This window comes from Elgaria multicarinata, chromosome 3, assembly GCF_023053635.1.
Source record: "Elgaria multicarinata webbii isolate HBS135686 ecotype San Diego chromosome 3, rElgMul1.1.pri, whole genome shotgun sequence".
Lineage (NCBI taxonomy): Eukaryota > Metazoa > Chordata > Lepidosauria > Squamata > Anguidae > Elgaria > Elgaria multicarinata.
Window position 1 is genome coordinate 70,540,568 of NC_086173.1, and position 14,782 is coordinate 70,555,349.

At 40.0% G+C, this 14,782-nt stretch overlaps 1 protein-coding gene across 1 annotated transcript in view; it reads left to right on the forward strand.

Annotated features, from left to right (window-relative positions):
* Nucleotides 1–5,440: 5,440 nt before the first annotated feature.
* DOCK2 (dedicator of cytokinesis 2) overlaps nucleotides 5,441–14,782 on the forward strand; it is a 317,141-nt gene continuing 307,799 nt past the window's right edge. Inside the window, exons 1-2 of the mRNA XM_063120569.1 lie at nucleotides 5,441–5,542; nucleotides 11,083–11,166. Coding sequence (XP_062976639.1) covers nucleotides 5,503–5,542; nucleotides 11,083–11,166 — 124 coding nt within the window. The 5' untranslated portion in view covers nucleotides 5,441–5,502. The remainder of the gene's footprint in view (nucleotides 5,543–11,082; nucleotides 11,167–14,782) is intronic.

A 14,782-nucleotide genomic window follows, 5' to 3' on the forward strand; every position in this document is an offset into this window, starting at 1 on the left:
CATCCATGAAAGTTGGCAGTGATATACTTGGAACTCAAAATTACACAATAGTTGCAGATTAATTTTCCATGTATCCAGAAAGTTGCACACAGCCTGAATTATGTAATAAGTGGGACCTTAAACAAAAGGTGCCAGCTGACCATGTCCTCTTCCAGGATACTCCACACAACTTACACCCACACTAATAGTATTCTGTGACCACTGAGCATGCTCAGTCCTTGTTGAGCAGTTCTTGGGGTGGGCAGGTGCTCTCCAATTTTAATCTGATCAGTTTAAACAAGAAACAATACCATTCCAGATAGATTGTTGAGATTTATAAGCTCAAGAGGGATTTGTGTATGAGATGGTTCTGTTGGTAATTCATACTTTTTTATTTCAGATCAAGCTTCTTGGAAATAAGTTTTGGCTGTGATTAGAGGAACCACTACTCTTTTGTTGCCTTCATTTCTTTTGAAGCTTTAAATTGGAGGTATTTGGGCCTACTGTTGGGGGCCATAGACACATGCCATATACCACTTTCATAGTGCAATATCTTACTTGGTGTAGATTAGGCCCTGGTTTCCACATACCAATGAGTATTGGTCTTTAATATTGTATTTGCTGCAAGAATTGTAATAGCAAGAGATGGAAAACAGTTGCAGGGCTGAGCCCAAGGGATTGGTTAGAAAGAATTTGAAATGTATTATTTATAAATGGGACTTGGGGGGAAAAACACTATTTAGTGTGTGTTATTGCTACCGAGCAGGAGTGTATGTTCCGGGTTTCTGCCAACCATGCACTGTTTGTAAGTAAGTGCCTCAAATAGGGCATCTCTTCCATCCCTCTGGTTTTTCTTCTTCCAACTGGCACTCATTTTGTAACTACTAAGCAAGCTTAGTCCTCATTGTGCTGTTTTCTGAAAACTTTAGGGTCTTCTGACTCTGACAATATCTCCCTCTCGTTTCTTATTGTCCTTGTTTCGGTGCTTTTGTAATCTTATGACAGGTAGTCAGATAGGGCAGGTGTCTAAGTGTGCATGTAGGTTCTATGCTCCTTTCTGAGCTCAGATTTCAACAAAAGGGGTGGAATGGGATTGTCCTGAGATGACTGCTGTTCCCATGGCACAAGAAAAAGAAGCACACCGGTAACTTGAAAAAATGGAATGATTTCTTTGGGAAGCTATGACTCTGTAAGGAAAGTGAAACCTGAAAGACTCAAAGTAACTTGTTAACCTGTGGGGACAAAGGGAACTAGGGAAATGAATGGTAAGGAATTTTTCCAGAAGGCTGTGTTAGATTGCTAATGGAGGGAAGATGTGATGAATAGATATTTAAAAAAACATAAAGCCATAACCATGACCTTCCACCTATGCCTTGGATCACTACTTTATATGTGAGGATATTGCCAGACAAGCAATAGTATAAATTTATTATTTATTTATTTAAAATATTTATATCCCGCCCTATATCACTAAGATCTCAGGGCAGCGTACAGATAAAGCCCTAGATATTCCATTAAATAATAATGGATAATGCCAATATTCTAAGTAACACCATACTGTCATCCCTGGGATGATAGATAGATAATATCTCTTCTCTCAGGCAGTTAACAACATATGCTGAGTTTTTAACTGACTCCAGAATAGTTGTTTTAAATGGAAGTTGTTTTTATGCTTTTGATGGTTTTAAATTTCTGTACATTTGTTTTTAATGTTCACTGTTTTTAACCTTTGTAAACCACCCAGAGAGCTTCGGCTATGGGGTGGTATATAAATGTAATAATGTTGTAACATAGGGAATTGTCTTTTAAATTGCTTAATGAAGCTTGCAACAGTTGTAACCACTGACTTAGTAGTTTTGCCTGTCTGACGGCTGAAGGAAGGAAGCCTGCTGATGGGGTGATGGAGATTGTTTTTGTCCCTCTATTCTCCCTTATAGCATTTCCATTAGACAGGCGTCTGAGCCCATCTACTCTAGTCATGCTACTGGGGATAGGCCCAGGGGCTGGGAGGCCATTGGATCTGGGTGAACCATGGCCCCTGTCCTCCTCACCCACCAGCACAGGCCCCCATCTGTTCCCTTTCCTCCATCCTCTGAGATTGCAGCAACCTTAGGTACAGTAGCCATCGCAGAACTTTCCATACAGTGTGGAGGGACTGGGGAATCTACACTCTGATATCCTCCATGGTTAGAGCTCCAACCATGGAGGAGGGCATCCACAACACCCTGTTGTGCCCTAGACAAGCTGCTAACTGACAGGTCCCAGAGCCCTGTGGTTCAACAGTCACATTGTGCATCCCAATAGGCTCCTGCTGTTCATCACTTGCCATACATGTGCTGGTCGCTTTGCTTAAAACACATTGTGGTTTGAAAGGGAGCTGCATTATGTTTAGAAAAATGGATTTTCAGTGTCCAGTTCAAGCATAACTCACAAACTACTATAGGTTTTGCTACTGCAATAGTCTAGCCAAATGTGAGATGCTTAGGAAGGGCAAAACTCAAGAAGCAGGTATGGTGGTCATGATATTCTGTTTCCATGCTATGCAGTAATAAAAGGAAGAAAGCGATTGATAGGCCTATACATAGTTTTAAAAATGCTATAACCATGGTTTTGAAGTATACAATCATTACAATGATTTGTGATCAAATTGGATATCATAGTTCCATATTTTACATGGCAGTTTAAGCATGTCTCTTCAGTACTGTAGAAGTCTTATTTACTTTTATTATATGAAGTTAGCTATTTGGAAACTTGATTAATTTAGAAAAAATAATGGTTCAGAGTTCAAATTGGTTTTAACTGTAGCTAATATTAAACTGCTCAGTGATACTTGAATTTCAAAGGACATGAGAATGAAAGCTTTTTAAAAGGCTTTACTGGGTAAGTGAGCACACATACAGCAGAATAACACATGTTTCAAATTCTCAGCTATGCTCCTTAATAAAATATAAAATTAAAAAAGACAAATCTTGCCAAGCTGAGAAAAGGAAGGAAAGAATACTTTTGCCTCTATCTGAATGGCTGCAAAATGAGTGGGTGCAGAAAATTATCACAACAGGAGAATGACTATGCTTTTGAAGTAAGGTAAGACTCTTACGTATAAGTATGTACATTAAGTGCACAAACTTATTTCTATAATCTTCCAAGTCTCATAACTAATAAGTAACCCAACAAACCCTGAATAAGACCAGCGCATAACACACAATCCATAAAAACATGAGAAGCAAATAAGAATAGCATTTCATTTAAAAGAACAATAATTGTTCAGCACTATTTCATGAATGTCTAAGAACACAGAATTTTTTTTAGCTGGTGGCAGAAAGCACAATGTGGGATTTTGTTAGAGTGGATACCACTACTAAAAAAAGCCCCCCTAAGTAGTTATCACAAAAGTACAATAAGATGTACTCTCCAAGTCTTAGCAACAAGCAGATAATGGGTTTCTGAAAATGTATTTGCGCCTCATCCTTTCCTGATTACTATTTGCAGTTTAAAGCTAAACTAAGCATAATTGTTAACTCTCCCTTTTTCACATCCTGTACATTACTTGGATATATAAACTAACCTAACGCATTGCTAAGTTCTTCTAGGCATGTGAAGAATAAAAGTAGAAGTTAAAGTGAAAGGAAAAAACCAAGACTTGGAAATATTTCTAAGTTCCTTCTTTAGAAAATGTTACAAGTCCCAACCTGAGAAAATATTCCAAGTCCTAACTTCAGAAAATATTCCAAGTCCTAACTTCAGAAAATATTCTAACTCGTAAATGTCAAAAGAAGTCCATGGTTATCCAAATTCTTGGGTCCACTAATCTAGAGAAAATTAGAAGTAGCGAAAGAGCGAAGCGAACTGTAGCCCTCGCTACCTGTGCCTTTTATACAGTTCTGGTGAAAGCTGGGGTGGGGTGTTGCTATGAGTGATGACACCACCATCTTCCAATCACAAATGGGATGAGTAAGTGATTAAACCACCCATTCACCAATCAGAAGTTAGGTGTCTCTCCCTTCCCAACATCTCACATGTTATGCTCACGTGGTTTGGGGAACATCTCTGGCCTTATCACTAATGAGTTAATTTGAAGTTTATTAAAACATGGCTAAAAGTTGGGCATGTTATCTTGAGTGATGTATTTCTCTCTGGTACATCTCTGAACTCACACTCATTATTTGTCGTATTTGGTTATATCCACCCGAACACCTCCTCACTTGTGCTCAGTGCTATGACTTCCCCCACCCAACTGGCATCATGTAAGGACATTCTCTTATTAGCATGTGCATACCATGAGATGTCAAAGCAGTAATTTTCCTTCTCTTAGTGGGCATCTGAGCATGCCCAGTTCTTCTATTCAGCTTGCTCATGGACTCTGTTGCCCACCGTGGCCTTGAACAAGACTTGTAAAGTCAACTGCATTTCCCCCCTTTTTTTCAAATCCAGTCCTGCAAGTCTTAGGCCTTAGCTAGACCTAAGGATTATCCCAGGCAAATGGAAGGGTTGTCCATGCCTGCTCCCGAGATCCTCTGTGTGTCATTTGGATGCACAGGAATAATCCTGGGATATAGGCCTGGTCTAGCCATGGCCTTAGTTTAGGGTGACCATATGAAAAGGAGGACAGGGCTCCTGTATCTTTAACAGTTGTATTGAAAAGGAAATTTCAGCAGGTGACATTTGCATATATGGGGAATTTCCTCTTCATCACACCAGTTAAAGCTGCAGGTGCCCTGCCCTCTTTTAAATCTGGTCACTCTAGTATAGCTCCTGCAGCTTTAACTGTTGGAATGAAGAGGGAATTTCACTAGGTTCTCCATATATACAAATGACACCTGCTGAAATTCCCTTTTCTATGCAAATATTAAAGATACAGGAGCCCTGTCTTCCTTTTCATATAGTCACCCTACCTTAGTTAGGCTCTTAATGAACTGAAATCAATTAGCATAGAATCAAAACCTTAAGGTCTTCATGCCCATGGCTCACGGGTCTTTTAAATATGAGTCTATTCTTTGTGTGTGTGTGTGTGTGTGTGTGTGTGTGTGTGTGTTAAACACACGTTGGCTGCTGGAATATAATCTGTCAGGTTCGCCATTTCCCTAAATGCATGATAGTTATCTTAACACAGTGAATTGACCAAATTTGAATACTTCTCTGATTGGCCTTTGTATGTGGTGTCTAAGCGCTATGATTTGCTTAGTTTGGAGTAGTATTTTAGAGAGACTTGTGTTCCTATTTGCTTATACTATTGTCATTTTTTCCTGTCAGTAGAGTGCTTAATTTGCCCCCTCCTCCACATACAACTATTACTTTCATTTAACGTAAGAGCCTCATCGAGGAGAGCGCACAGAGAAAGAGGAAGGAAGCTGAGGGATTGTGAAAAGAGTAGAGCCCACTGCTGCAGTTGCAGCAGCCAAACCTGCCTTGTGATTCATGGGAGCCCATCTGCAGAATTTGCTGGGATTGGATCCAATCTGCCTCTAGTAGCGGCCAGCCATTCCACTGAATCACAGCTTCCGTGGCCTGCTGGAATTGTTGGCAATGGCTCCGTGGCACAAAAGTGATAAGAAGGTTGGAGTGGGTATGTATCATGCTGTGGACTTTTCATTCTCTGCAGGGTGTTGGGAGAAGTGCTGAAATGCCTGGAAATAAACCCATCAGGTTGCAAAAAAAGCACTTTTAAAAAAAATTGTTGTGTGACTTGGGACCATTTTGAACACACATATTTTGAGTATGTATGATTGATGAAGGTTGCTTCCAACCTTACTTTGCTTAGTACTGATCCCTGAGTCTCAAACCCCTGTGGAAATAATCATTAGATTGCTGTTGACTTTCAAATTTAAAAGATGAAAAATCATTATAAGGTGATAACCAAACTGGAGGCTTAGAAGCTCAGTTGTGCAACTTGTCTGCTTTTAGCTCTGTCATGGACAGGAAATGCAAAGAGAGCAAACACATTTTCGGAAACCAGTTATCTGCTTGGTGCCAAGACTTGCAGAGTAAGGACATGTGATTGTACTTTTGTGATAACTACTTAGATTGTTTCTTCCACTTGCTACAAATTCTCCTTGTTTTCTGAAATTTTCCACACATTTTGCAGTAGTAATACAATTATAACTCTCCCCAAATTACTTTTAGGGAAGCATAAATTGTACAATGTTAAGGGGATTTCCAAGTGAGAAATCAGTAAATGAGTGAGCTAGCCACTGCTTAAACCAGACTTCCCTACAGACATGTTGGACTGTAACTCCCATCATTCACACCCAGCATTGGCCATGCTGGTTGGGAATGATGGGAATTACAGTCCAACACAACTGGAGGGCAGCAGCTTGGGGAAGAAGGGCTTAAATATTCATTATGCAATGAAACTAAGGAAATACCATAACTCAATGTGTGCAAAAGGTCCCAGGTTCAATCTCCAGCATCTCAACATATGGCTGTAAAAGACCCATCTTAAAATCCTGGAGAAGTTGCTAACAATCAGTGTAGAGTTCACACTAGGCAATACTGGGCTTGATGGACCAATGACTTGACTCAGATAAAGCAGCTTCCTATGTTCCTGTGATGATAGCAGGACAACATACACATTCTAAAATACTTGATGTTCTAGGAAATAATCCAGGTAATAATTTGATTTGCAGAAGGAATGTTGGATACAAATTACTTTTCCATTTCAGTGCAATGCTGTAGGCATATTGAAGAAATAATTCAGAACTCATAGTACGTTTGGTTGTTACTATTGCAAAATGAAGGAACTGGGATACCAACCCCTTTGGTAAAAGAGCAGAATTGTGTTGTTGAGTCCTAAGCTGCTTCTCAGGCCTATTGCTTGAGTTTCTCCTTTGACATGGGACTCTCAACAGTTGCTGAAGGAACATGACGAACCCAGGACCACCCAAGATGGGTCCATGCTGTGGCTACTCCTCAGACTCATGTCAATACTGTTTCCTGAAAGTTCATGCTGGTGTGGGAAAGAGCCTCAGTGTAGGCTCCTCCCATGTGGCCTGGAGCCTCATATATGATTCCCATAATGCAGGAAGCAGCACTGCCTCTGAAGATACCACCCTACCAAGGTAGCCTAAGAATCCATTGTCTTACATGCGGTAGTTGAAGTGTGCTGTCAAATTGTAGTCCAACTCAGCTGGACGCCAAGTTGGGGAAAGCTACCTTAAACTAACAAGTGTAGTGTGGCATAAGTTTTCATGGACTAGGGCATACTTGGGTTAAGGAGTTTTCTTTCATTGGTGTGCATGTGAACTGGGGATGTTGGAGAAATCATGAAATGGATTAAAATGACTTTGGATTTCTATGAATTCGACTCATTGATTCTGCAGAGGACTGGCATCTTCCGAGTTGCATGGATTCCATGGAGTTGTGGACCATTTTTTATTTTTATTTTCTGGAATTGTATACAGATGTAGCTGTATGAAAATATGAAAGTTACTGCAAAATATGCTAATACATATGGCTCCCCCCTCCCATGCTCTGCTCATCAGTTCTATGCTGCACTAAGAAAAATACACAAAATGTTATGCTCCAGCAGAATTTACTTAAATTGTAATGGACCTTTTTGATATTTTTGTCTGAATGCTAAAAAAAAATATGCTTATTTATTTATCTATTTATTGCATTTCTGTACCACCTAATTGCCAAAGCTTTCTGGGTGATTCTATTAAAGAATAGCCAATGGTACAAAAGAAGCCCTGATAATTCACAAAAAGCACACAAAATGGATTAAACAAAATCTGAACATCCCTACTGTGCACACACACACACAAACACACACACACACACATATTAACCAATAGGTTTTTAAAATAATAAAGGGATTTTCTTCTTGGGCTCCTGGTATTCATATATAGTTTCCTGTATGTCAGGTCTTCAGAAGCATGCATTTTCTGACCCGCCCCAGTATTAGTTTTTAAATGGCAACTTTGTCATTTCAAATGACTTGGGAGCACTTAGGCTGTAAATTTCCACTTACTCAGAAAACATCAAGCCTGCAAAACCACTTCCTTTGTCAGTTATGTGATGTCACCATACTAACTTACTTATTTCCACCCATCTGATTCTTGACAGCTAGTTTCTTTAAATGCCAAAATAAATAGGAAAGATATTAAGATAGATGAGCAACTGGTTAATTGGGAGACTCAGATCTAAATATTGATTTAAGTTTGGAGTCAGTGAAACACATTATCTGTAATGGATTAGCAATGTGTAGGTATCTATTTGCCAATGATACCTCAGAAGTTTGAATGCTATAACGTATCAATTCATTCAAGAGGTCCTTTGTATTCAAGCAGGTGAGTGGGCACTTTAAAAACTAACTTAAATCTTCTACAGAAAACTTTCCCTTCATACTCTCACCTAGAGGGTCTCTTATGCAGCCCCCATGGTAGCCACTGTGGCTACAGGGCCACCCGCAAAGCTATTCCCCATCCCCACAAGTGAATGGAGTGATTCCTCCACTTGCACAAAGCCCCGCGCTGCTGAAAAACAGCTGGAGGAGGTTGAAGTCCAGCCCCCTCACCAAGGACCCTTGGGGCAACAAGGTCTTTGATGGGAGGAGGGGAAGGAAGGACAGAAGAGGAGCCAGAAAGAGAGAGAAGAGCCAGAGACGGAAGAAAGGAAAGAGAGGGAGAGGAAGGCAGGCAGAGAGAAGCCAAAGTGCAGGTGCACATTCATGCCTACACAAAAACACACATAAGTGGGAGGGTGCCCACAGCATTTTTGTGATTGCCCTCAAGCCCCTCACAGCAACTAATTTGTGGGCGGTACCCAGGACACTTTTTCCAAATTTATTATTTATTCGTTTGTATAAATAATTTGTATTAAAATTTATTATTTATTCATTTGTATACCATTGTATATAATGAAATCCCTCAGCAGATCACAATTAATATTAAAAAAAATATATGTATTTTATACATATTTATTACATATTGAAAATGCCAATATGTCCTCATGGGGGTAGAAAGGTTGGAGACCCCCTGGTCTAACCGGTGCCACTTCATACTCTACAATAAATCTACTCCTCAATAAATGTACAATAATCCACGATAAAAGGTCAATTATTCTGGGTTATTTCATCTCTCCTCTCCCGCCAAAAATCCCATCAGAAAGTATGATTTAAGTGAATTAATATAACATATGAATAGAAGAGCCTTCCTCAGCCTGCTTGTGCTGGCTGAGGATCATGGGAGCTGTAATCCATCACATTTAGAGGGCATCAAGTGGATTAGAATCTAAATGATGGCAGCATTAAAGAAACAACACCTTTATGATAATGCAGCAATGAAATAAAGCAGGTATTTGTACAATATTCTTTAATTTTCTGAACATTAATGTAATATCCCTTGTAATATCCTTTACAGTAAAATGGCATCTTTGTCAATCAAATAGATCTAGAAAGAAAGGGAAAAATTATGAGTAAGCATCAAAATATACATAACTTTCACAACTGAATGGTGCTATATAAATAAATAAATAATAATAATAATCCCAATGTCTTTACCTTAAAGACAGCTGCTGGGGCTTGCTGGACCAGAGCAAGGGAGCTAACAAATTTTCCACTGAAAATACCACTAGGCTACTATTTGCCCCAATTTGAAGAAGGCTATGAGTGCCAGCCGATACGCCCACCATTTCCCTCCGGCTGGGGCAAATGGCAGCTTTCAAGGAGGAGAGCTTTTTTGGGATGGGGGGGGGAGAACCAATGTAGGGCACAGTTCCAATTTATATTGTTGGCCGGCTGTAGCTGCTCTTTGTAAAATTATGTTGTTGGGAGCTCTGATCATCAAGTCTACTTTAACCCTTAACTGGGGTGCCCTTCACAAGAATAGGTCGCTGAAGTAGTCAAACAGCTTCTGCCGGAACTAAGTTGCAGTTAATTTTTTTTTAAAAAATAAATAAATTAGAGAAGACAAAAGGAATCTAAAGGTAAGCCTTCCTCTCCTATTAACCAATGCAGGGGCCAGGTAGGAGGAGGTACAGTGAATAAGGGTAGAACAGAAATGGAGAAGGTAGTCTCCCAAAATGTTCAGAACTTTTAGGGTGTTGAAACAGCCCCCACATTTTTTGGAAGGGTCACTATTTTAATGACAATGGAATGGAATGCATTTAAAGAATAGTTTTGTCAAATACTCTATTAGTGAAGATAACTTTCTAAAGTTTTACATACTTAAAGGAGAGAGCCAAATGTAAGGTCAAAATGCACTAACATTTGCTTTTAACCAACCATTGCTATGGTATACTTTTGCTGTTGTTTTTGTTTCCCTTTCTTTTGCTCTATCTTGACACTGCCTTCTGTGGCTCTCTCTCTCTCTGCCCAAAGTATTGGAAATAATGCCACGATTGATTTCTGAATGTCACTGGAGCTAGGAGCACAAGGGGAGAACTTGGAACAACTTGAAGCCATTAAATGTGTGTGGAGGACTAAAATGTATTGACTGTTTTAAGACAGTTCAGCATAAGCCAATTTATTTCAGATTGAAAGCCCAATTCTCACTTTGGAACAAGTCTAATTCTTATGTCCTCCAAGTTGATTTAACAAAAACGTGAAATGTTTGCTACACAAATGGCATTTATGCCTCAGAGCAGCCTAATGGCTGGAATCCAAAAGTTTTGTGACCCTAGGTGGCTGCTCACTTTTGTGTACGCCCTCTATCCGCTGCAATGCACCTCCTCTAGTGCTCCTGGTCCGGGAAATCTCTGGAACAGTATGGAATGTACTACAGGTACAGGATAGGGGAGATTGGTTAAAATGGGGGGGTGGGCTTGTGTAAATGGAGCTTCTTTCTATTTATGCTACAGGACAAAAGGGGATATAAACTACTTAATATACTTCCTTAAAGTCCCTGGTACTTGTAATGTGGCTGTGCTTCCTGGAACCGAAAGATTGCCTTATAGTTTCCTCATTTCAGAGAGTGCCCACTTGCTAGACCCATATTTCTTACATTTGAGGTTTCAGGTGTAGAATTACAATTGAAACAAAACCAAATAATCACCCGGGCTTATTCCTATAGTTCTGAAGTGTGGTTTGGCGTTATGTTCAGACACAGTCATTGTTTCCGAAAAATTAATTTGCTTGATTCCATGACAGTTTATTCTGCATTTTCACAGCAATCTACAATTTCAGTGCTGCAAGAGTGCCACAGTTATCTCTGCATATTGGTGATGTAGTCCATATACTGGAAGACTGTGAAGGTGAGAAAGCAATGTTACATGTCATGCTTTCTGTTGGTCTGAATATATTGCTACAGCCCTATTTTGGTGATGGCTGCTTCACATCATCCACTTGAATTATGAGCACATTGGGAGAAAAGATTTTCTGGGATAATGGTTTTATTACTGTTTCCTTCTATACACAACCATCATGCTGGCTTATTAGAACCAAACATGTTTGTTGCCTGAGTACATGGGTGAATAAATGAGATTTCACTCAAACCAAATGGTTACTTATGTCTTCAAGCTTAAACTGTATTGTGTGTATTAGACTATGGAGAATAATTAAACTAATTCATATTGGGAGAAGAACCTTGATTGACCTATCTCTTTTTGTCACTGTGTTCATTTTTACTATATGGCTATTTCAGATAAAATAATGAAAATTAAGATAAACAGAACACATCCATGTTGATTTTGGTTAAATTATACATGGAAATGGCTTATCCGTAACTTTATCCATAAAGCAGGCTTTGTAGGTTTGTAATGTGTCAGTATAAAAACATAAGAAAAGCCATGGTGTATCAAATCAAAGTCCTATCTAATCAAGCACAATGGCCAACCAAATGCTCCAATGGAAAGCTCACAAGCAGGGCAGGAGCATAACAGCACTCTCAGCCTCAGGCTCCACAGCAACTGTACTGCATACTGCCTGTGATACTAAGGTAATTAAGGATGTTAAGGTGTTAAGGATGAAGAGTACAAACAGCATTCCACCATATTAAAAGCCGTTATAGGGGTGGGTGGGTCATTCTAGCATCCTAAAATGGAAAATGTTTCACCAATCTTTCTGAAACGGGGTCCTGCCAGAAAAAATGCTGGTTTTACATACCCTGCGCGTTTCAAGAAGATTGGTGAAATATTGAGGGCAGGATTAGCACTTTAAATGACAAAACGGGGAATTTGAATATTTGCCATTGAATTTGTCTAAAGCTGTCTAAGGTGAATGCCATCATGACATCTTCCGGAAGTAACTTCCACAGTTTAAATATGCGTTGTGTGAAGAAGTACTTCCTAGCAATCATACTTGTGGAGAAAGGTATCACCATGCAAGCACAACATACAGTTTTGATTTGAGTTGTGTTTTCGATTGATCTATGTACTACTATGAAATCAATGAACTTCTGGTGCATATGTGCCTGAGAACCTACAATGCCTCCTCCAGTTGCTTTCTTGAGCTTTTTAATAGTTCATATATATATATATATATATATATATATATATATATATATCCCCAGTGCTGTCCGTTTGCCTTAGCGCTGTTTTTATAATGTGTTTAAATAATCTGCCTTATTAGTATTTAATTTTGTACTGTTTAGTGGTTTGCCATAAATGTCTCTAGGTACAATAATTGCCATAAATAAATAAAAGTAATTATTAGTCTCCGCGGAGGAGACCAAACCCTCCAGCCCAGAGCAGAGGGGTGAGGGAAGTGGTCGTATCCCCTTGCCCTCACTCAACCAAGCAGCACTTGTGGATCAGATAAAACAGTGAAACAAAAATGTGCCGGCCCTCGTTGTCTTGAAACAAACCATTGCGATCTTGCTCAGTTTATTTTTAGCTTATCTGTTTTGAAGGCACTGTGACTTTTCAGGGTTTGCCCAGCTGGAGAAGTGACAACTTTTAGATTACATAAATGTAACGATAACAGTTGTGCACAGAAAAGAAACACAAAGCAATAGCGCTTTTGGAAATTTGAAACATTTGGCAGAGTTAATGTATACAATGATGCATAGCCCCAGAAAGAAGGTCTGTGGGTTGATGTCACAGATGAGATGAGCATAGATACCAAAAAACAAAAACAAAATACCCTCCCCACAAAAAAACTCAACATGCCAAGCACATTTCCCACCAGAAGAGGTCTCTCTTGAACTACATGCATTGAATTTATGAAACTTGATTCTTCCACAAATGTTTAGTTATTTCAGTGAAGTAAACTGACAGCCTTGGCCAGAATGCCTGTATTTTTTTGTTTTGTTTGGGTCCTTGGCCACTTTATCCTGTACAGAGTATATTCTAAGTGTTCTACCCTTGAGAGGGTCTTAACCCTTAAAAAAAATCAGCCTCAAAAATGTTTTTAAATAAATAAATTATCATCCTCTGTTGCCAAAAAATTGTCTCAGCTTCCACTTCTGACAGGGTTCACCAATGGGGTAAGTGTGCATTGTTTCCTGTTTTTGAGGGTGTTACTTCGTTTGCATTGAGCTTGCATATGAGCCCCCAGGTTCAAAGTAGGGACTAGATGACATGCCAAAAGGGAAGTGGAGACACTTCCAACCATGTTGAACTGGCTGACAAATGTGGTGACTTCTAGCTGCACAACAACTTCTTGACATTTAATATTTATCTCTTAGCAACTGTACATACCAATACACATTATTAGCATTCTAACCAGCTGGTTGCTGCAGCATGGTAGCCTTGAGGTTTAGTAAGATGCCCATTCCTGGGTTTACCTGTGCCTAGATGCAATAGTTAATACTGATAATTGAAGCAAATACTTTTTCTGATAGCAGAGAATATTTCCCTGCCCTGTACCATGGCTGTACAGTATAGTTTCTGCATGCCTGCCATGTCCTGGCTGCTGTCAGTGAAGCTATGCTTAGACTCAGGTGGCTTTTCCCTCTAGGAAATGGCTGTCAAAGCAATTCTGGCTCCTATTGGTAGATTATAGTCCAGTCCGACAGCCCTGCAAGGCAAAACAAGCCTCAGAAAGGGATGCTGCTTTATTCAGAGTAGGGGGAAAAATCAACTGGAGGAGAAGTAACATTATTACCCAACCCCCATGCACCTCACCCCAAAACTGCAGAATATTTTGGATTGTCACAATGGTGTTTTTGTTGTTTTTGTTTACCAATACAGGAGAAATAGTGAAGTGAAATGTTAGTTGAGAGAACCAGTAAGGGCATGTCAGAGGTTTATAAAATTACGCACAGTGTAAAGAAAGTGTATGTGGAGAGTCCGCCCGCCCCTGGCCATAGTACTATTCTAGAAATACTGAATCATGGAAGAAGTCAAAAGGAAGTACTTCACACAGGGCAGTGTTAAATTTGGGAATTTGCTTTCAAAAGACCTGGGGGGGTGGGTCTCTTCTTGGTGCCGAGTTGGCGCTGCATTTCCCCCAAACCCTACACTTTTGTTCCTGTGGGGTTTCCCCATGCCACAGAGCAAGCGTGGGGTTTATGACTGTCACCCATCCCATGCCTCCTTGAGACAGGTGATGGAGGAGGAGGCAGCAGCAGCAGCAGCAGCTGGGGGAGAGAAAATATTGCAGGAGGCAGCTGGCGGGGGATAAAAAAAAAATCTTTAGCAGGAGAAGGTGCTGGGTCAGAAAATAAACTTTTCCCCATGAGGCATTCTGGTGTCCATTCTTCTTGCTGACATCCTTCCCTCTGTCCGGGTGGATGGTGACCAAATTAGGGTTCATCATCCACCAGAAATGCCCCCTGATTGACTCTGTAGCAGCTTCCTGAGTAAGAACAGACTGTTGGAAGAGCCAGGCTGCCCTCACTCTGGCTGGAAAAGTTGGGGTAAGTCCCCAACTTTTCAGCCTGGCATTTTTGGCTCTTTGCTCCAGGGCAGCTTCGAATCTGCATCTGCA